Raw genomic sequence first — 22,859 nt, forward strand, 5'->3', positions numbered from 1 at the left:
GATCTAGCATGTGTTGATGGACTCCTATGAAAAGACTGCATGTGCGATGCCTCGGGTTTGAAAGGTGACTGTAATGCAAAGTTTGGAGTGTTTTTTTTTTCAATGTGCTGTCCCTGATCATCAACTTCTTCATGTTTCAGAGCTGCACTAAATGTGTTTGACTTTCTAACATTTTGTTGTTGTTTTTTCTCCTGGTTTCACTGCTAAGGCTTTAGTTCATGTTTAAGTAAATGTTTGCCACTGTCTTTTGCAGAGCTCTCAGTATGTCCAGTGTGTGGCTGGGTGCCTCCAGCTGATGCTGAGGATCAATGAGTATAGGTTTGCCTGGGTGGAGGCTGATGGAGTTAACTGGTGAGTGAAGCATGTATTAAGGTTGACTTAAACATTGGTTAAGCTGCTGAAATAGCCCTTGGAATCAATATGAATACAGTTCCTGATTTATCATGGGTTTGCTTATGCTTAGGATTCTTGTAAATACATTAGTTAGATTGAAAAGAATCACTGAAAGGAAGAATAATGACAGTGACAGTCACATCATGTAAAGTAGTATTGTAGAGTGTCTCTGTCAGGATGTCATGACACAGTGCTGCTGCTAAAGCATCGTAACTTTGTTTGCTCTTTTCAAAAATATAGTTGTAATCTCAGCTGTTTAAAAGGTTTTAACTTCATTAATTTTCCATCCTCCTGATTCATACATGTCTGCTCTGCTTTTCCTTGAGTCACCAGTGATCATCTTGCTTCTGCTGTACTGTGAGACTTAAATATCTTGTAAAGACTAAGAGCTTATGGAAAAGGTTGTTCTTTAAAGTTGCTAAAAAATATTTAAAAATTGAATAATTGAGTGATGATGGATAGTTGGCACAGACATATTTTGATAAAGGTTCTGTACCATGGGAATTTTTTTATAATGGCATAATTGTTTTTGAAGTTCCCATTTCACTTCAGTTTCCTGTATGCGATAATCGAGGTTTGGTTCCTGATTGAGTCGATTAGTAGAACCTCTCTGGTCTTCTAAATGTCTTTTTCTCTGTTAGGCAATTAATGATATAAACATGTGAAAAGGTTGTGCAGCAGCTGGTTTATTGTTTGTTTGTTTTCACACTACTTTTCTTCCGATCAAGTAAGTTTAAGGACTTAAAGGAGAAGCAGAAAATTCACCTATTTGAAGGAGCAGGAGCCATGAAATTTTGTCATTTTACTGGCTTTTCAGCTATATTTCTATATCCACTTCATCCACTGTTTCAATGTAAAATTATTCTCTTGATAGGACTCTTTGCCTGTCTGATGGTTGGATAAGCTAATAACCTAACAGCCAGTCACAGTAGGGCAAACCTCTGACTTACCTTTTACCCAAACATAAGTAAGGCTGTAGTATAAAGCCTGGCTGTTAATCATCTGCATTTGACTTAATTTATATAAGAGACACACTATAAGGTGAAAAATTTAGTCCAGACAGCACAAAGCAGCATGAAAAATTAACTACTGACTCTATACCAAGTTTATATTTTGTTTAAAAAAGATCTGATGTAGCTTTTGGTGCCGCTGTGAAGAAGGTGCAATCTCTGCCCTGACGAAAATAAATGAAACTTAATATGTAAACAAAACAAAATTCAGAGCCACACAATTTCACATGTACTTTCAAACATATTCGTCATATTTGTTACAAATTAGTCTGTAACTGACCAAAAATAAGCAAAGTGCTGAAGAGTCCCCCTCAGATATTACTGTACAATTGCCATTCAAACAATCGAGAACTTTGCAGGTTCATGCTTACTAAAACTGAGTGAGACAGAACATGAAAGGTTCAAAATTTAAGGTACAAATTATGTATGATTTACCATCATCTTTCACTAATGCCTCACTGCTTAATCTGTATCACATAATTATTGCACATCTGTGAGATCCACATCTCTGCATTTTACAGCTATTTCTGCAAATGTATGACACTCTGTCTACTTGTAATCATTAGTACCATACTCTCCATTTGAACAACTCTTCTGTTATTTAAAGACTGAACATGTCATTCTCAGCCATCATCACAGATAATGGAAGAGCAGCGTGTAGGGACACAGCTGTGAAAGCTCTCCTATTAGTAAACAGCTAGCAGTGATAAACGTTGGTCTTTTTCCCTTTTCACTTTTTTTGATCCATTTTACTTTTTATTTATTTATATTGTTTTTCTGCTTAAGCATCACAGCAGTGCTGAGCAACAAGTGTGGCTTCCAGCTCCAGTACCAGATGATCTTCTGTGTTTGGCTCCTGGCCTTCAGTCCTCAGCTCTGTGAACAGTTGAGACGTTACAACGTAGTGCCTGCCCTGTCCGACATCCTCCAGGAGTCTGTCAAGGAGAAGGTCACCCGAATCATTCTGGCTGCCTTCAGGGTTGGTGGAGAATTTTTCACTCATTGTATGTTTCCCACTGATACAACTGCATCTGCATTTTCTCTGTGCTTTGTCTTTGTCCTTTGTCCTCTGTTTTGGGGAAAACCTAGAGCTATCAAGTATGTGGATTGGCTACAATTAGTTAGAATATATTAAATAACAATGCATCACAGTGAAAGGGTTCTCTTGTGGTGATCACAAACCCAAACAGAAATATAAATCTGCAACTTATCCCAATTTTATTGTTTGGTCGATTCTCACCCGTCTCACCGTGTCCCCCTGTTACAGCTGACTGCTGTTTGTCAGGAAACAAAACAAAGCACTTTAGCCTACATGATAGACACCAAACAGCAACTAGCTGGAAAGCGTAGTGGAGTGTGTAGCAGCTGAAGACACATATACTTTCCTCAAGTCAGTGGAGACCTAAAACAGAACTAAAAGACTGGACTACAGGTTCATCAGGTGGCCTGAAACATGACTGTGTAACTGTTGGATGAGTAAATGGAAAAGCGTTTGTTAACACATAGTTTTTACCAGCACTTTAATTCTGATATAGAGCATGCGTTTTCTCAGACTCTGGCACAGCATATTTGCATCTAATTGGATACTGCTCTTTATCACAAGAAGAGGAAACGAAAATGGCAACTCTAAATCAACAGATGGGGCTGCCTATAAAGAAGCAGGGCCATAAATGATACGTAAATGCAATTTATGACTATGCTCCCCTTTCAGCTCCCTGCTGTGATTGTTCAAAACATCTACTGAATATTTAATGTAGTCCTAAGAGCTGTGTTCTGGACTTTGTTGTTTTGTGTTTATGCCAGGTAATGAAATCCCTATAGTGTGCTACTGACAAAACTGAATTAATGGCATAGGCCTCATTTTTTAGCTAATGTTAATGTAATTTTTAACTGCACAGAGTTAATAATTCTGACAGGGTACCAGTGCAAGTCTGGAACATATAGGAAATGCACTCAGTGGAGTAACTTTCAGGTCTTCATCAAGCTCGATACTGTGCTTGGGAAAAGTATAGAAATAATTATGTAGTCCTGAATGATTACACATATTATGCAGATGATTTGTTTTTTCTGTAAAAGACAGACAGCATACTAATGACACAGACTGTAAGGATCCTCTGCTTAAAGCAACGCATTAGTATAACTGACAGCCTGCAGTACCTGACCACCCTCAATACACATCATCTTGAATACTAAACAAAAAATCTTTTCTACTCTGTGAAATGTCTAAAGGGAAATATGGATCTTTAAATAAAACTTTTCAGTGATAGCGTTGCTTTCATTTTTTTCAACCCAGACAGCTTCAGTGACCTTGCTCAGAGCACAATGGTGTTATAAATGGCATTGATTACATGATTGAAACATGAGCTCAGAGCTGATTTTAGAACCTAAAGTTGAGGAAGGTATTCACTGATGGCATTGTAATCTGAGTCAGTATTACAGTGTTTTTATTGTTTGTTTGTTTTTTTCATTTATGCTGAAAGAAACTTATTTGACACCAAATTTATGTCCTGTTTTATGCGTGTTGTCAATCGCTGCATCTGTTTCTGGTTTTAATTTCAGCCCACAGCTTTTTCATCACACTCCTGCCAGTAGAGATGTCACATGAAGGTTTTGGTAAATGCACCCGTGAAAGATAGGGGCTTTGTTTTCTTCATTGGGAACTTCACTACATTACACTTAATTAAAAGCAGTGGTGCATGGAGTCACCACATCTTTACGTTAAGCGGGTTTTCTCATGAGTGTGTCAACTTGCTGTATGGTGTGTGCATTTGAGAGCTACAAGACGTTGTTTTTCACCAACAAATGGGGTATTTCTTTGTTGACACCCAGGGGCTCTCCAATCTTTAGAAGGCTGAGATTATTTCGAGATTATTTTACAAAAATATTCAGCGCTTTTCTGCATGTTGCTATTTGTCCCAAATGTCCTAATTATGCAAATGATTCTGCTCACCACATGGGATGAGGAAAGTGACTTATTATCCAGACCATCTGGAAGTCCTTGAACACATCCTCAAAGGCAGAACTGCTGCGTTTGTGATGTGTTAGCATTAGTTTAACTGTGACTCTAAAACTTTTGTTTTGACTACTCTGTTAAGGCCTAAAAATGTTGAACCTTCTTGTAGCCACAACTCCTTAGGTGGTAACTATGCTCTAAATATTTGGAGTGACTTGACTGTTTGATCTTTGTGAAGACATTGCAGGTTACTCTTAAAAGACATTTGTGAGATATTAGTCACATTTGCTGGTGCCAGAAAAGATGGTGCCAGCAGTACACATGGCAAGGTGTCTGCCAGTTTTTGTCTTGGTTAATGTTAGTTCTCTTCCTTTCTATAATATCTCTAAATGTCTTAGTACTACGTCTGTGATCACCAGTTGCCTTTAGAGATCAAGGCATCTTATGGTCTAGTTCTGAAACAAACTGCGCAAGGACAAGCTTTACCACCTTTTGACATACCTGTGCCAACTCCCTAATGCCACATCCTGGAAGAAGCTCCCAAGGAAACAGGGAAAACGGGCTGGTACACTCGTCAGAGTCAGGGCTTACCTCTGTGCTTCTCATGCAACTACAGGACCAGTGGAGTACACCTTTAGATGGATCCTGCATGTTGTCCCTGGAGATCCCATAACATTGGATCAGCTTCTTCTGGTTCCCTGTTTTCCTAAGCGGCCTCGGTCTTGTGGATGTAGCATGGATCTCACAAATCTTTGCAGCCTTGCCTATGCTTGTGCTTCAGATGTCAAAATCTGCACTCTTCAAATAGATTTATTAAATACTAGATCACTATCAAACAAGACATTTGTGTTAAGCAACTTCTTAATGACAAAGTCTCAGCAGCATGGTTTTCTGTTTTTGACAGAAACTGTGGTGAGTCTGTAGCTTTTTCTGAACTTCTTCCTCCAGACTTCACATTCTTCAGCCTCCCTTGGACCTCGGGTATGGGTGGAGGTATATGTACAGTGTTCAACATCCGTTTTCGTTGCCACCAAACACTCAAACAGACATCAACCATGTCTGCTGTGAGTCTAAACCTCTGGTCAAGGACTTTCTAAATGTTCTGGACTCTTTTAACCTGACACAGTGGGTCACTGGCCCCCCTCATAAAAAAGGTCACACACTGGACTTAGTGCTATCCCAGAGGTTTGGTGTGTACATGACAGAAATATCTGAATTGTGTCTCTCTGGTCATTTTCCTGCGATATTCACTATAACGTTGCGCTGCTCTTTAGATAAGTCATGCACTCTAGCACATAAAAGACGAGCGCTCAATCGTCTAATAGCCCCTCAATTTAGTATCACATTTCTTCATTATAGGATAATAAATTCAATCTGTGAAAGTGTCGAGGACAATTTTGATAGTTTTAATTCCACCTGCACTGATATCTTGGACTTAATCGCACCACTCAGGACTAAGCGCTCTAAGCCATTGTCAGAACCCTGGTTGAATGAATATACACACACCCTTAGACATAAATGCAGCCGTGCTGAGAGGAGATGGGAAAACAATAGGTCGTATGTTTCTTTACCGTATTTAAGGACGGTGTCTCTGTTTACCAAGGGACTGTAAACACTTTAAATACTAATTCTATAGTTTTAGTGTCTACTTTTTAATGTTTTTAATCATATTATTAGTCCATATGATAATTTGGTGCTGTACCTTCACCAAGTATGTGTGATGATTTTTAGGCAATTTTTAGCGACACAGTTTCAGCTATTAGGCCCCCTCTCATCACACACCGCCTCAGACCCCTGTGTGCTCAGCTTTATCCAGAGATTAATTAACACTTCTTTTACTACAGGCTGTGTCCCATCATGTTTTAAACAGGCTCTTCTTAAAATCCTCTTCTTAAAAAAACACAATCTGGACCCAGGTGCTCAGGCTAATTACAGGTCCATTTCAAAGCTTCCCTTTCTTTCAAAAGTTTTAGAGAAAGTGGTCTACTCATAGTCTGAAAAGTTTCAGTCTGGTTTTAAGTCACTACATAGCATCGAGACATCACTTTTAAGGGGTTTTAATGATATTATTTTAACTCTGGATTCTGGCAGCCCTGCTACCCTGTTGTTGTTGGGCCATACAGCAGCCTTCGACATGGTTAACCATGATATCCTCCTATCACATTGTAGCCTGAAAGAATCTGTTCTTCAGTGGTTTTGATCTCACTGATCTAGGAGGACCTTTTATGTAACATGGCCCCCTACAGCTTGAACATAGCCCCTCTTCATTATGGTGTACCTCAAGGCCCAATTTTGGATCCAGCCTTGTTTGCACTGTATATGTTGTCACTGGGGTCTATTTTTTCACTGTATAACCTTTCATTTCCGTGTTTTGCAGATGACTTGCAGATCTGTTGCCTTTAAAAGCAGCGATAGACTCATTTCAGCTGTTATTGTGTTGCCTTGGAGATGTTAAACAGTGGATGTCCTTAAATTTTTTAAACCTAAATGAATGTTTGGCAACTCTGTTACTTTATTCACTCACTGTAAGACAAATGTTGAACCCATGCCGTGTACCTTGATGGTTCGTTTAAATTGTGTAGGCAGGTGAGTGCACCAATATAGCTTTTTCCATCTCAGACAGCTAGCCAAGGTAACACCTTTCAGCTAATGCCTTTGAACACATTATTCATCTCTTCATTACTTGCAGATTGGACTTCTGCAACTCTCTTTATTTCAGTTTGTACCAGTCGCCTCCAGCTCATCTGCCTCTTTACACTGGCTTCCTGTTACTTATATGATCCGATTTAAAATTTTACCTTTTGTTTTTAAATCACTAAATGGGCGAGTCTATTCTTACCCATCTTAGCTCCTATCTATTCATGCTCCAGAAAGAACCATGAGGTCTAGTGCAAAACTAATGTTATCCAATTCCAAGGCTTAAACTTAAATCTCCCAGTGACAGTGCCTTCTCTGTGGCAGGTCCCACAATCTGGAATAGTCTGCTGCTATATATTAAAGCTGCACAAATGCTGGAACTTTTTTAATAGTGAAGACACTAGACACTTGTTTTAACAGCCTCAATCATTGTTGTTCTTAGTTGTTTTTTGTTTTTTTTGTCTTATTGTATTGTTCTTTCTTCTTCATATTTTTATTTTTATTTTCATTGTTGTGCATTTTCCTTGTTTAGTTGCTTTTTAGTTTGTAAAGCACTTCAGAAGTTGTTGGAAATATTCGATATAAATAAATTTGACTTTGACCTTGACCTAGTCATAGCTTTTCCCTAAGTGTTAGCTGTAGGGGCCAATCAAGGTATGGAGTGATTTCTTCTATCTCAGTCCCAGTGCAGAAGCCACTTCTCTTTTGAGTCTCTCCAAGTGTTGCCACCACAATTTTCTCTCCATTAAAGCCTGAGGCCGGGCTCCGAGAACTTTGTCCACAGATTTTACGTCAGAAATAGCTTTTATAATACTTGAACATTGTGTTCTTGTTGCTGGGCAACTCTACTTTTCTTTCCCTTCACACTCACAACACCTGAATTTGAATCCTAGTTAAGGATGTGTATTCTGAAAAGCATTAGCTCCATTGGACAGATTTTATACCCTTTAATAAAGTTGTTTAACATCAGGAGTTGACAATGTTACGATACTACAATGAGAAATACATGAAAATATAGAAAACAAATCAACTGCAAAATGGACCTGAATAAAATGACCAAACACGCACAACCGATTTCTCAAATATCAGTCTAGTCATCACAGTGATTCAGTCATAAAATCATGATGAACACATAAATAAATGCATAATGATGCTGCAGAGGTCTCCTGCTCATTGATTTCTGCATTGTGATTTAAAACAGGAATATTACAGCAACACAGTATAGATCGTATAGCAACATTTCTGACAGTAACAGTGTATATTTATAAATAAATTCTCATCTTTCATAAGTTGTTACAGGCAAAAACAAAAAAGGTGCAACAGGCAGATGTTTGAGGTTTAGCTCAATAAATTACTTAAACAGTTCATCATAAATGTTGAGGTTTTTTTTCATTGACTAATAGTTAAATATGATTTATTAGCCTGTTCGTTCATTGATTCATTTCTTCTTTCTGATTCAGACCTCAGCTAAGTTTCTCATGAATTAGCAAATTAATAATGATCTTTTCTTTGACAGAATCTCCTGGAGAAATCGGCGGAGAGGGAGACTCGTCAGGAGTATGCACTGGCTATGATTCAGTGCAAGGTGCTGAAGCAGCTCGAGAACCTTGAGCAGCAGAAATATGATGATGAGGACATCACTGAGGACATTAAGTTCCTGCTTGAAAGGCTCGGAGAGAGTGTACAGGATCTCAGGTACCTAATTAAGATTATTTATGAATAACATGCATTCAGTTAGTTTACTAAACCATTATTTCTTTAAAAAATCGAGCTTGAATAAAAAGTAAAGTGTCTTTGTGCAATACTTTTCATACAGCTACCATTAACATATCCATGTGATATTTCTGTACTTTAACTGTGTTGCACTACACAGTTCAAATCATTCTTCTTTACATCATCAGTTAAAGTAGTTTTTTTTTTTTGTCTGAGGTAATGATGTTTATTTTTGATCAACAGCTCATTTGATGAGTACAGCTCTGAACTCAAGTCTGGCCGCTTGGAGTGGAGTCCTGTCCACAAGTCAGAGAAGTTCTGGCGTGAGAACGCTGTCCGCCTGAACGAGAAGAACTATGAGCTCCTCAAGTAAGATGAAGCATCTGCTGTCATGAGATTACTCATTTTCTCCATTGCCTTTTAAAACATGATTTATTATTACCTTGACACGTCAGTAAGAGCAAAAGGACAAAGCTTCTCAAAGTGCACCTTGTTCAGATATTGAAGGGCACAAAGACTGATTTGTCACTTCTTATCTAGTTTCTTCACAAAAGGAGATGAATAAAAAAATGTCTTAAAGTGTTTTTTCCCATCCAATCTATATGTATTTATAAAATGGGAAGGCAAAAACATTTACAAAGATATACATGTTCAAATACTTTCTCTGATAGCATTGCAGCTGGCTGGAGTGACCATTTTTTCTAGAATGAAATGTCTCAGGAATGGTGTAGAGTTTGAACACTTTGCTGAGGTCAAAAGTTTTGTTTTTAGCAGATCTGAACCACATCAAACTTGTGACAGTCTGTTCCCCGTACCTGTGTCCTCGGCAGTTAAAATGTATTCTATTATGTTTTATGTCTTTATGACATACTATACTTCTGTTTCTGGTGCTTTATTGCACTGTGTGGTTTTTGTCAGTGAAAAGTGATATATAGATATATTTTCCTTACTTATTTGACTTTTACTGTGTTTTGTCTGTACTTGAGGGTATGGTATGTTTTTCCTCTAAGTATCTGTATCAGTGTGAAACTGAACCTTTCACGATGTTTTACTTAACAGTAAAAGCTTTCCACTTGCAGGCAGCAGCATGCTTTTATTCTGTCTCGTAGCAAATGAGTTTTGTGTTCCACTACGGTGTTTTGTCAACACTGTAGTGGAGCTTAATTAGAAGATCCTCTGCTCAACTAAAAACAGGTGTGTCAGACTTCCACACTATTTCTTTGACATATTATTTTAAAACATTGCAAGGTTTAATGCTACAGATAAAAAAAACACGATGAAATAAAAAGAGCTGAAAGCATCAGGGTCATTGCTTTGGTTTGTCATTAAGGTAAATAACTTTACCTTGCCATGTGCCGGTTCAGTGGAAAAACACTTGGACAGCATGCAGCCTTTCATGGCGTGACTGACTAGATGCCGCTATGGAAAAATCCAGTTTTATACTTGACTCACAATCAGTTCTTTCGAGATACCTTTCCAATGCCTTACTTTTATCAGCTATGAGTTACACTCACGACATCATGTGTCTGTGTTTCTGATCTAAGGACTCAGATCGCGAGAGATAAAACATCCGTTGGTGTGTGTGTGTTCTTCATTATTCGGGTCACACACTGTTGTGCTATTGACATTCTGTAAAAATCCTCATTGTCTCATCGCTGTCCCCTCTCTGTAATCAGCTCAGCCATCACCTCGGCTTAAATTAGCCTTCTGTTTTTTTAGTATTTACCCCTAAATCTCACGGAGGCTTTATTCCACGTTGAAGAAGCCACTTTTTCACTGCACGCCTTACATCTAATATCTTTGGCTTCAGAGTTTAGTTTAGGATTTCCAGTTTTAAAGTAACACTAACCTTGGCTTAGTGAGAATAAGAGCTTTTCTACTTAGAAAACTGCTTTAAAGAAAGTAATCTCAGCTCTTATATTTTTCTTGAAGCTTTCTCAGAAAAATCTTTGCCTAGAAGCGTCTTTAAAGATATGTGATTCAGATCAGTAAGAATTAAGTGATTGAATCTTTTTTATGCAAACAGACCTCTGCATTTTAATGTTTTATTTTCACTGTGTTTCTTTGAAAGGATTTTGACGAGGCTGTTGGAAGTGTCTGATGATCCTCAGGTTATAGCAGTGGCAGCTCATGACATTGGAGAGTATGTGCGACATTATCCACGTGGTAAAAGGTGAGATGTTAAGCATAAATACTATTAGATATTCACTAAAATCTATTAAAGATTTTTTTGAAGATCACCTCCCACACACCCTGCCTCAAATGACAGCCCATCGTTGTAACGGAGTTGTTTTATGCTGGCTTTGCTTAGCACAGTTTGCCCTTGACACTAGATTTTTGGCAGTGGTAATCATTTAAGGCTTTGTGTGTTTCTCGTTTTATACAGTCACATCTAATCTGACTGCTCCACGCAGATTGTGCCGGTCGGGTGTTACGTAGTAATGTTCTGTTCATCTGTTTGTTGTTTAATGGTCACAGGCAAACATCTCGTTACTGCCATCTCACCTGCCAGTAATGTTATTTAACATACTTCAGTTATACTTTCATAGTCATTTTTTAAAATAAATCAAATCTACTCAAACTTAAAGGTGCCCAAAATGTGTCAATTGTGACTAACAATTTATACCAAACCAAAGTAAGTTTGGAGAGATTGAGGTAAGTGCTGGAGGAAGGAAGGAAAGTCAGCAGAGGCAAGAAAGAATATGTTTGTGGATGAGAGGAAGATAGGTGAAACAGTAAGGGTAGCAAATATTAGTTATATGAGTTTAAATGGAGACGAGTCTGGCTGGACTTAGAGGTTCAGTCACTATCTTTCCTGGCACAAACACAGTGTAAGGCATGATTTGTGACAAAAGAGTGAAAGGGAAAGTTTACAATATGGTATTGTCACCTGCTACTATGGTTTGGAGACTATGGCACTGACAAAAAGACAGGAAGCTGAGCTTGAGGTGGCAGATGTTTGGATTGTCATTGGGAATGAGCAGAATGTCAGGATTAGATGTGAGTACATCAGAGGGAGAGCTCAGGTTGGGTAGTTTGGTGGAGATCCCGAACAGAACTCAGACAGTTGGTTTAATGTGGAGCAGCAGAAGCTCTACCTGACTCGCAGAACTCCTCATTTAATCACAAGTCAGCACAAGCCTAAACAACCAAAATAGTTTATTTACCCAATTTATGTGCCTTGTTGAATTTAAGTGCCATTTGAGAGGATGATTCAGTGGGGGAATTTGATCCAGGGTCTTCAGTGTGAACCCAGTGACCCTCTAACAAAGTGAACTTCAGGGTCAGTGCTGTAAAGACAAAGTGACAGTTCAGTAATATATATACACTACAATTCATTCAGAATATCAATCACCTGGATGGAATAAGTTCACCCAATGGAAATGCGTAATAGTATCAGTGCCAGCACCTACTTTTTCTTTGATCGAACCTTTTGCTTTAATATTACAAGCATTACATCTGGTTTCCTTTTCACTGTGTTTTATCCTTTCACAAAGGCCAGTGACCCTGTATTAGATACACAGAAAATTTCACCAAGGCTGGATTAGATTACATGATGGCTCACTGAATGACCTAAAATACGAAAATAGTACCTGTTTACTGTGTATAAAACCTCTGTCCCATTATTCCCTATAACACTCCCATTTCAGGGTAATTGAGCAGCTCGGTGGAAAACAGCTTGTGATGAATCATATGCACCATGAGGACCAGCTAGTCCGGTACAACGCCCTGTTGGCTGTGCAGAAGCTGATGGTCCACAACTGGTATGAGCACTTTTTATAGCTTCTGTTTGATGTAACTCACTCACATGAACTTAACCTTAAAGCATTAGCTGAACTTTCCTGACATGAAAAAACCAATCAGCTACAGCTACACGCTAGTGATTAAAGACCGTGCACACCCTCATGCATATTATGATTTACTGTGGCTGATTAGACATCCGCTGAGGTTAACGTGAGCAGAGATTGATTGGAAATGACACAAGGTCAGTGAACAGTCATACTGATGAGAATGCTGAAGATGCAAAAATGATCAGAAAGAGGCAAATTAGTCCTTGACCTAAAACGATCGAAAAAAGTTAGTCATGTAAGACTATATTGGATGGTCAATGAAAATTTCATTTTTGAGCATTTAGTCATCGTAGCTAGGGAGATCTATATGTTTCGCTTATTTAAACTTTATTTAAACTTTATTTAAACCCATAATTAAAATAATGTAGGCATAAAGCCAATAATGGAAAATGTGAGTTAGCACAAGTGTGATGTATACACTGAAAATCACATTTTTACACATTGTATCTGTGTCCTGCATGCAGCATCTTGAATAAAAATGTTTAAATATGGTTAGATTTTGTAACTTTCACTTAAGGAGGAAAAGACCATGCAATCTCTCAAATTTGCCTCAGACATATGAGAGAAAAAAAGCACTTTTATATCCTAAAACGTGACTGGAGAGGCGTTTTTAGGATTCTGCCTTTGTGCGTTTGATGTGCTGTTGGCTAATCAGGCTAATGCAGGGTGAGAGCCGGTTGTCTGAATTTTTGTTTACATTTACTTGAATTATGGTCGGAACATGTCCTCACGGCCCTGAAAGCAAGTGTAATGAGGCAAAATAACTGTGTGGACAGCAGGGCTGCGCTGGGGTCAGATCAAGATGTGCATGACTTAGGTTCAAAATATTGACAGACTAGGATGTTCCACAAAATGTCAAATGTGCTGGGCTGTATGTTTCTCATGTCACGGATTTACCCAGAGTGAAGTTTACATAGATAGTGTCTTTCCTCTGCTTCTCAGTCTTACAGAAAATAACTTTAAGAATGATCTTATTTGCCAAACGTAGATTGATTTAGATGATTGTTCACACTATTTTGCAGCTTGTGGCTGGCATAAATGTGTTCAAGTAAATTTCAGCTGGTAATTACAGCATCAAGAAAGGTCAGGTAGAAAATGCTACAGTGGTGCTATGGCACCTTAATTTAGTGTATCATGTACATCTCTATCATTCATATTCTTAACCTGCAGACTGAGATTGCAGCAACCTTTTAGGGTGATCACAGCCCCAATTGTGCATCATGGATTTAATACACTTGTGTCTGATACAGACTGTAAGATGATAACACCCACTGAATTGTTGGCTACAGCATTTGGCTGCATTTCCTCTGCTCTTTTCTTCCATGTCTCATTATCAGTTGCAGTTATAATTACCACTAACAGCTGGATTTAAATATTATGCAAACAAGCTTCTGCTGCTTCTCTGTTGAAATTCCAAATATTTTGTTTGACACTTCCATCTGCTGGGGTTCATGCCCACCTTTGGAGTTCTCACACTTTGTGATGCATATTTATCTTCATAGCCAAAATTTGCAAACTGTAGGGCAAACTTTTGTCTTTTTTTTTATTATTCTTAGGCTCTTTAGACCCATTGCAAGCACCATTATAAACTCGTCATGCTTGATTTTACTTAGGTTAAGTCACCACTAGCAATATTTTCCGGACATTCACTTCACCTCCCCGTCTTTGTGTGTGTCTTCTGTGTACTGGATTTCTTGGAAACAATAAAAATGAAAGCCAACTAGCATTAAGTGGGAATATGTTTGTTTTTGCTGCCACTATCTAAAACACACACTTTCAGTTTCCTGAGCAACTGTGGATGGAGGTATTATGATTAATATTACAGTGATGTTCCAAGTGGGCAATGTGATCAGTCATGTGTGGACAGAAGTTTATTTGTTTGAAATACCACTAAGAGTTACAGAAAGGGAGGAAGAACATTGGGTTCAGTGACTTGAAATTTCCAGGAAGGTCAAAGATCATTTACAGTCAGTGATGGGAATAACGGCGTTACAAGTAACGGCGTTACAAGTAACGGCGTTACTTTTTTCAGTAACGAGTAATCTAACTAAATACTATTCCTATCGTTACAACGCCGTTACAGTTACTAACAAGAAAATGCGGTCCGTTACTATTTTTCAACAAACAGACGGTTGAAGCTGTGTTCAGGTTACCGCATCTTATATCAGTTGCACGGAAGTAGCTGACTACGTAAGTAATCTGGACGCTACAGCTTTAAGCAGCTGCGCGCTCCCGCGGACGGTAATCACGATCACTGTCTAGCACGACTCCTGGAGCTAAGGGGGCAAAACGATCGCACGAGTGCTGCTGTTTGACTGAGGAAGAATAAAGTATTCGTGGTAAGCCAATCACATGACCACTTAATGACAAAGCAACAAGGTGATATATACCAGTTTTTAAATTGTGTTGATAGGCCAATATATACGCGGCGTTTTTTCCTCAATAGTTTCGTCACGTAAGGACAGCGCTAGCAAGCACTGTCTGCTTATGACCCCCCCCCAGGGGAAGTTTTAGGAGTGTGAGAGAAATGGTTTGTTGACAGCCACACTTTCACTGAGACCATTTCTGATGAGACTTTTGCAAACAGTACACGATTCAGCTGAAGGGTCAAATGCATCTCTCAGGTCTTCTATCAGGTCTTTGATGGATTTTTTATTTTTATTTTTTAGGGGCAGGACTTTCAGATACTGTTCATATCCTGCACATAGTTTTTTTTAATGCCTGCTATTTCTTCTGTTCTCTACTTTCCAGTTTTCTTGTTTGTTTCTTTTTGAGGACACACTGAACACCATGCTAAAATGTGCCATGCTTTGAGTAACTCTTTGAAAACCACCTTGTTGGTACAAAAATACTTTTTTATGCCTGTAAAATTGTTGTATCTTTGGTATTTTCATTCAACTAAAGAAAACTTTCTTATGCTTTAATTATTCAAAAGTCAGTGCTAAGTTGTTCAACAAGCAAGAAACAAATAAGACAAACTAAAATCAACAAAAAATATTTTTTTCTGAATATGATCAAGTACAAGGATTAAGCACGAAAATGTATGAAAAATGCATGAATGTGTGGCTACTTAGAAGCAAAATATAAATGAAATGAAGTATTGCGCAGAACCGTATATATGCATCACCTCTGCATTTACTGCATGCCATAGATTGGCTTCCGTATCTTGTTTGAGATCAAATTCTCCTGTTTTTACGTGGGGAATAAAAACGAAAGAATCAGAGTGAAGTTAAAGAATGTTAAGTTCAAATGAAGGTGGAAGAATTGTGTATTAAAACAGGAGGAGAAAAAACCTGAAGGCTGCATACGAATGTTTTACTTCGAAAAATGAAAAGCAGGGATTACAACTGTGTATGAAGTCTGGTTTAAAATGGATGCAAAATTTCTGCACATGCCCGAATACAAGACTAAGTAAATTAGATTCTTTCTTCTTCTCTTGTAGCTTTTGAAAGCAGCAGCTCATAATTTTAATGCCCAGCACGTAAATCACATTTAAAGACATTCACCTGTCCTTATTTAAGCAGGTAGTTCTTATAAGACACCCTCCATCCACACCTACCTCTTGTGTAGGGCATGTTGAGCAACTTTGGTGGTTTTTGTAAAAAAAACAAAAAACATAATAATTAAAGAAAGGAATGTTGCTCATGCCATATTTCTCCATTAAGATGAACACTTTGTTACTAGTTTCAGTCCTCATAACACGACCTCCTAATGTGAGGGGGTGAGCTATTTCTCAAGGTTTTTTCGTCATACTGAAGAATCTGCTGCCTACACTCATTGCCTGCGTGAAAACAGAGGTGTGTGAATGCGTCTATAAGATGAGAACTTTTTTTTTCTTTTTTTTTAAAATTACAATGAAGAGTTTTTTCAAAGCCGCTTCCCTAACCCGCTGTCACCTTGAGTGGGTTGACTTGTTGTTTCTAATATAACATTTTCTTGTTCCTACCTTTCTGAGGCCCCTGATGTCATGACAACAGCATGCATGAATGTGCGCAAACTGTTATCTACTCATTGTTTTTGACGTGTTTCTAAATCTCCAGCAAGTTTTGACTGAATGGTGTTTTTGCCTATAAGCTCCATAACTCCACGGTTGTCGTTTAAGCCTTAAGCTATCGCTGGTCCAGCCATCTTTATGCTGTGCTTGTCTCAGTTAGAGTCAGTCCTCTCTACTGACATTTGACATGTTCATGATATAGTATTGGTTTGCCTTTCATACAGTAGCCTGGCTTTTTTTGCCAAACAAACTCAAATCTGTGCTCTGAGTCACTGTGAACTGTCTCCTTTTTTTAATTTGATTGATGATTTCCCATATTGTTGTTTGTATTCTAACATTATTATAGATTCAGGTGCTGCATGAACTACAGCTAGATTTTATAAAACACAAATAAAGAAAAATGGAGAACTCTTCTGGTGTTTACTTTGAACCAGATTTGTTGATTGGGGATTCAGAAATGACAGAAAATTACATACATTTCTGTCAAATACTGTAACAAATACAGACACGCTGCCTTTACTGAATGTACACAGATGGTGTTTACATGTATAGTCACTCCCCAAAGGCCGCTCGGAGCAAAGAGAGATGCTGTTTGTTTTATAATGCAGTGCAAATTTAAAATAATACTACAAAAGAATCAGCTTATGTTGAATAAGTCTTAGCACCAGTGTTTACTTTACTGAAAACCACAATGCTGTATTTAGTCCTGGGGTTATTACTCAAAAAAGTAATGTATTACACATTATTCTGTATTTTTCTTTAAAGTAATTCAGTACATTTCCTGCTGGAGAAAGTCATTACACACGTTACACACATACTCGTTACACACATGCAATCTTTTTTTACATATGAAAACAAGCACAAAGAGACTTCAGAGTGATCGCCATAGCGATTCTACTATAGAAGTATGAACAGGTAGAAACGTAGGCTGACTGCCCGTCAGTTTGTTACCCATTAAAGATCAGGACCTGGCTGCTGTGCTGGGGTCGGCATTCACTCAGATTGTTACTGGTTTTGTCCACTTTAGCATCACGTTCTCTTCCTTTTGTGCTATAAAAGTATGTCCATATCTACACTCCTAAAAAGTCGTAGATCTCTTTTTGATCTACAACTTTGACTTGAGCTGATTGTTGTGCAAGTGCACAGGAAGAAAAAACATGTTTGTTTGAATTTTTTCGGCAGTGAAAAGATTACTGAAGAACTTTTGTAACAAAAGTAACAAAATAATTGTAACTGTAATATAATTACTGTGGCATGTTACATTACTGCATTAATGAAAATTGTGACACAGCTGCACTGTGGGTGCAGGATTTTTGTAAACAGTCGAACAAGCTGCCATTCTTGTGAAACGGTCATGATGCAGAAACTGTGTGAAAAGAAAATCTATTTTTGATCAGCTGTATGTCTTTCACCTCAACACCACGGGCAAGCACTTACTGCCATTTCATTTGTCATTTCTTAAGTAGAGGCATGGCACGTGTGCTTGTATAGCCAATTTTAAAAGCAAAAATATAAAAAATAAAATAAAAGGAGAGACAAGTTTAAACAAGAATTTATAGAATAAACAAAAGGTGGCACATTAGATTTATTGTAGTTCACTTTGGACAGCTGTCTGCAAAATGAAATATTAGATAACATCTTGACAGTAAAAACTAACTTTGAGTGTCCACTGATTTTACTGTGGCTAATACTTCTTAATATTGTGCAGTGTTTCATGTCCAAGACTCATTTCGCTGTGTAAATATTGATTCTTACAACAGAGACATATGAAAAGGTGCCTTGGCTGCGGGACACTAACTTCATCAGTCACCCTACCAATTATTGCTATTTGCCTTTTTTTTTGTAACCTCACTGGCAGTGCTCTAAATCAGCGTACTGTAACTGATTTTTGGGAATGGGCTGAAGGTTATCTCTGACAGCTCCAGCAGTTGGTGTGCTGTGCTTTGACCCTGCATGGATTAGAGAAAATCCAAAATAAAGTCAAGCTCATGCACCCAGGTCTGTTTTTTAAAGTCATCCATGTCACCCATGATGAGTGTATGTGAAGTTCTGTACAAGCCTGTAGATGGGGGTTAGAGGAGGGTTAGCTAAAGATCAAAGGCTTAAAAGCTCTTATATGTCTTTGATATATTTGAGTTGATCTATAGCAGCTTGTGGTTTTACCAGCCTGGTTGTTTGGTCAATATTTAACAAAGAGGTATTTGGTATTTTCAGTAAGAGAGGTATGAGACGAACACATGAAAGTACTGTGCTGTTGTTTGGAAAAAGCTTTTTGCTGCTTCTGCGTTGGATGCATATTGTACTGTTTTATCTCACTGCCGTGATTCATTCTCATAATAGGGCAAATAAAACAAAAATAACCTCCTTCAAAAATAGAAGTGTACAGTGGTTTCATAAAGACATCCTTACAGCGCTGTTGCTTTGTAGAAAAGGAGAATAGTGATGAGTCTAAGCGTGCATATTTTTAAGGAGAAAATATTCTCTGTCGTTATGAGTATTCACCATTCCCATTTTTAGACTATTGAGAGGCATTTGATATCTCTGCTGCTGATAATTTGAGTGTCATGAAGCATATCTAAAAATGTTACTGCCAAGAAGAAACATGAAGGCGAACTGTGACCTTTCAAAGTAATATATAATGGGTCTATATTTCAGCATTACACCATGTCAGGGTCAGGATAACTGGGAGAAGCTCATATTGTTAAAATGAGAAGCTTCATTAAAACCTGTTTTCACATTAAAGGATATAAAAGATCCAGAATCCACCCAATCAGAGAATAGATTGAAGTGAAAACATTCAGGCAGGTGGTGATCAGGGTGGATATTATCCTCCATTTATCATAACTTCAAATGCTTACCGGTTATGTTTTGATTTAAGGAAAAATATGTACTGTTATTGAAAAAACGTGGTTTTTTTTCTTGAAGTATTGAAAGTTGAAGTATTCTCGATTTTCTCGTCTTACTGTCACCAAACAAATAAGGAAAATATACAATAAGCATGCCTCCAAAATATTTCTTTGTTCCTTGTAACAGGATGTATGGCCTTATTTGACAGCGTGTTTAGTGTTTCTTGCTTTTTCAGTCTGTAAAAACAAACAAACAAACTGTTTCTCTTTCACAGGGAGTACCTTGGAAGACAACTGCAGTCCACTGATCAGCAGCAGGCTCCAGCGGTGGCTGCTCGAAGCTGAACACTGAATGTTCATGTGTGTTTGTGTCTCATTTTGTGGACGAGTGTGAACTGTACGCAGATTGGCAATTGTAATGATCAGCTCTTTGTTTTTGTGTAATGACTTGAAAAATCAAACGGTGCGATTTCCGCTTCTACACGCACCCCAAATGATCCTCGATGTTCCTCGATTTCCTTGATGTTCTGTTGTGCTTCGTGTTGTGACTCCAAGATAAGTGATGCGTGATTAAAGCCGCACTTTGTGTGTCTGTGATGATGTACAAAACTGCAAGTTATTTAAGTCTTAAGTCTGTAAAACATATGAATACCAATAAAAATACTTATCTGTGACATTCCTGTCCTGCACATCCTTTTACTGAGAGGTTGATGAGAAACGAAAGCTGAATAACAAAGAGATTTTCAGACGTGACAGCATTATTGAGCTTTCTTATCAGCCCATATGCAATTGGCTCCCCAGCAGTGGCAGCAGGGTGGCTAATGAAATATTTATTTATTTATTTGAGGTCATCTTCACTAGCTCCTGCCTTTGAAGGGAAACAGATGTGTTAGGGAGTTAAAATGGCTTGTGGAATTAATTGTAATAATTAGAATGCTCTTTAGTGAAAGCACACTCACAGCCACTTTATTAGATACAACTCATTGTATCTGATTAGCCAACTACATGGGAGCTGTCAGTGCATTCAGGCACGTAGATGTGATCAAGACAATACTGATGGTTGTTGATCAAAGACAGGAAATACGGGAGTATTTCACAAACTACTGATGTGGGATTTTTCACACAACTATCTGTATGATTTACAGCGAATGGTTCAAAGAGCAAAATATCCAGTGAGCGGTGGTTATGTGGTGAAAATGAATTGATGATGTCAGAGGAAATACACACTTGTTACAAGTAAGGTATGTAGAAAGGCATCACTAAACATTAAAAATGTCAAACTTTAATGGGCTTCAGTAACAGAAGACCACACTGAGAGCTCCTCCCAGTCAAGGAACACTTAGACTACAATTCACATGGGCTTACCAAGACTGGAAAAACATTGCCTGGTGTGAAACTGAGTCTCCGTTTCTGCTGAGATCAGTATCCCAGTATGGACCACAGTCTCCGAGAGATGTTAAGGCAGTTCTGAATGCAAAATTAATTTAAAAAAAAAAAACAGTCCATCCTAGTACAAGCAAGGTGTACCTTATAAAGCGGCCATCAAGTGTGAGCGTATTTCTAACTCATCCTCACAAGAATGAAAAGAAATAAAAGAAATCTTTGTGCCATGTTTAATCTGTTTTCTTTCATGTTCTACATTTTTTCTTGTGATTGGCCATTTTTGCTCCTTTATGTGAATATCTGCAATTGCAACGTGAATATTCACCTTGAGCTTTTTCTAGTCATTATCTTTGGCCGATCCTTCACCAACCGATGACACTTTCCAGTATTCCTGGATCATCGAGTTACAGAACTTTGTTTTTCGATAATCAGCTTTTTCTGTCTTCGGTGACTAAGCATACGGGAATGTGTGCATACATGTACACAGAATAGATCTAAATGGAGACTACAATGTGATAGTTGGCGATCTCATCCCTTTCTTCCTTTCAGCACCACTTCTCTGCTTCTCTCAGAGACTACAAACCTCAGTATTATGGGGGTGAAAGAGGCAGACAAGCTGAAATCTGGCCACAATATCATTTTGTTCTAATAAAATATCCATCCAAGTTTTGATAAAGTACACAGCAAAATCTCCAGTGTTAAATTAACACTAGAGAGTGTCTATATATAGCAGTGCTGATTTTCTAACACTGGAAAATAACTCAAAATGTTAGAAATATTCCAGTGTTAGAAAATCAGCACTGCTCAGTGTTAGCCATTGTTAATCTTCAAAACTGACTAGGTTACTTTTAAACATATAACACTGTCAAAAGTGTTAACTTAACACTCAACAGTGTTGTATTTAACACTCAGAGGTGTGGACCCATATAGACACTCTCTAGTGTTAATTTAACACTGGAGATTTTGCTGTGTATGGTTGCAAAATGTAAAGTTTTTGTTTTTTTGTTTTTTTTGTTTTATTTGCTTCTTGTGTGGGCCTCCAACAGCGCGTAGGTCCCCAGGTGCGTGCCCAGAATGCCCATTGGATAATCCGACCTAGCCTTCCAGTCACGCTCACTACAAACATCACACTGTGCTGCTAACAGCATGACAGCGAATCCAAATCCACAGTTGAAGGTTGTCTTGTGGACTTTATTAAGGTTGGACTCTGCTTCCTGTTGTGTACGCTCAGTGCTTCTGTCCACAATCTCCCCCTTTAAATTACCATAGCCTATTTGTCGTGGATGAGTGGCTCTTAGGGGGGGAAAACAATTTTCTACCTGTAACATAGGAATCAAATGCTACTTTGAGTTGGTGGAGTGCCCCCCGTAGAATTGAAATGAAATCTGAGCTGGCTGACCTGTTTTAATCTGACCTTCACTGTACATGTGCTCTTCACATCTCTTCCTTTGTTATTTTCTGTTCATTTAGCTCACACACAGTAACTGCAAGCATCAGCTTTCAAGTTTACATAGCAACAGATTCTCTCTGTAGGGCAAAGAGACCACTGCTTGAAGGTCTTGGCTTCCATAATACAAAGTGTTGATTTTTTTCTCTCTTTTTTTGCATAAGTAACTAAGAAACAGTAACCAAGACTGCTTTTTACATCAGGCGCCGTGTTTCGTTTTCTCTTTGATAAATCCCTGAAGGACAGCACACTTCTATCAATGTCGTGTTTTTATGGATGTAATTATCATTAGGCTGCATTCATTTTCTCAAATACTTGGTTTCTTGACAAAACTGTGTTTTCTTGGCTGGTCTCTATTGTGAACCACTAAGACATATACGATCAGACACTTGGATATAATCGTATACTATAAAGGTCAATCTGAAGTATGATGAATTCATATTTATGTCTACTGGTTGCTTACCTTTGGTCTTTTCTATGGCTGCTCAGAAACCTAATGAATGCCACAGTCGCCTTCCCTCTCACTTCCAATGATGATCACTGATTCAAAGCTGAATTTAATAAATGTTTACACTTTACTCAAACACTAATAATGCCGTCCATCATAAGCAAGAAGCGTTCCACTGCACTAT

At 38.2% G+C, this 22,859-nt stretch overlaps 1 protein-coding gene across 2 annotated transcripts in view; it reads left to right on the forward strand.

The window, feature by feature from the left end:
• atp6v1h (ATPase H+ transporting V1 subunit H) overlaps positions 1-20,071 on the forward strand; it is a 28,455-nt gene extending 8,384 nt beyond the window's left edge. For both annotated transcript variants that reach the window (XM_084911997.1, XM_084911998.1), the window contains 7 exons: positions 254-351; positions 2,190-2,382; positions 8,510-8,688; positions 8,950-9,075; positions 10,778-10,879; positions 12,357-12,470; positions 19,673-20,071. In XM_084911997.1, coding sequence (XP_084768123.1) covers positions 254-351; positions 2,190-2,382; positions 8,510-8,688; positions 8,950-9,075; positions 10,778-10,879; positions 12,357-12,470; positions 19,673-19,742 — 882 coding nt within the window. In that variant the 3' untranslated portion in view covers positions 19,743-20,071. The remainder of the gene's footprint in view (positions 1-253; positions 352-2,189; positions 2,383-8,509; positions 8,689-8,949; positions 9,076-10,777; positions 10,880-12,356; positions 12,471-19,672) is intronic.
• The last annotated feature ends 2,788 nt before the right edge of the window (positions 20,072-22,859 follow it).

The sequence above is a fragment of the Perissodus microlepis genome, chromosome 18 (genome assembly GCF_051167445.1).
Source record: "Perissodus microlepis isolate ML-2025 ecotype Zambia chromosome 18, ASM5116744v1, whole genome shotgun sequence".
In the NCBI taxonomy this organism is placed as follows: domain Eukaryota; kingdom Metazoa; phylum Chordata; class Actinopteri; order Cichliformes; family Cichlidae; genus Perissodus; species Perissodus microlepis.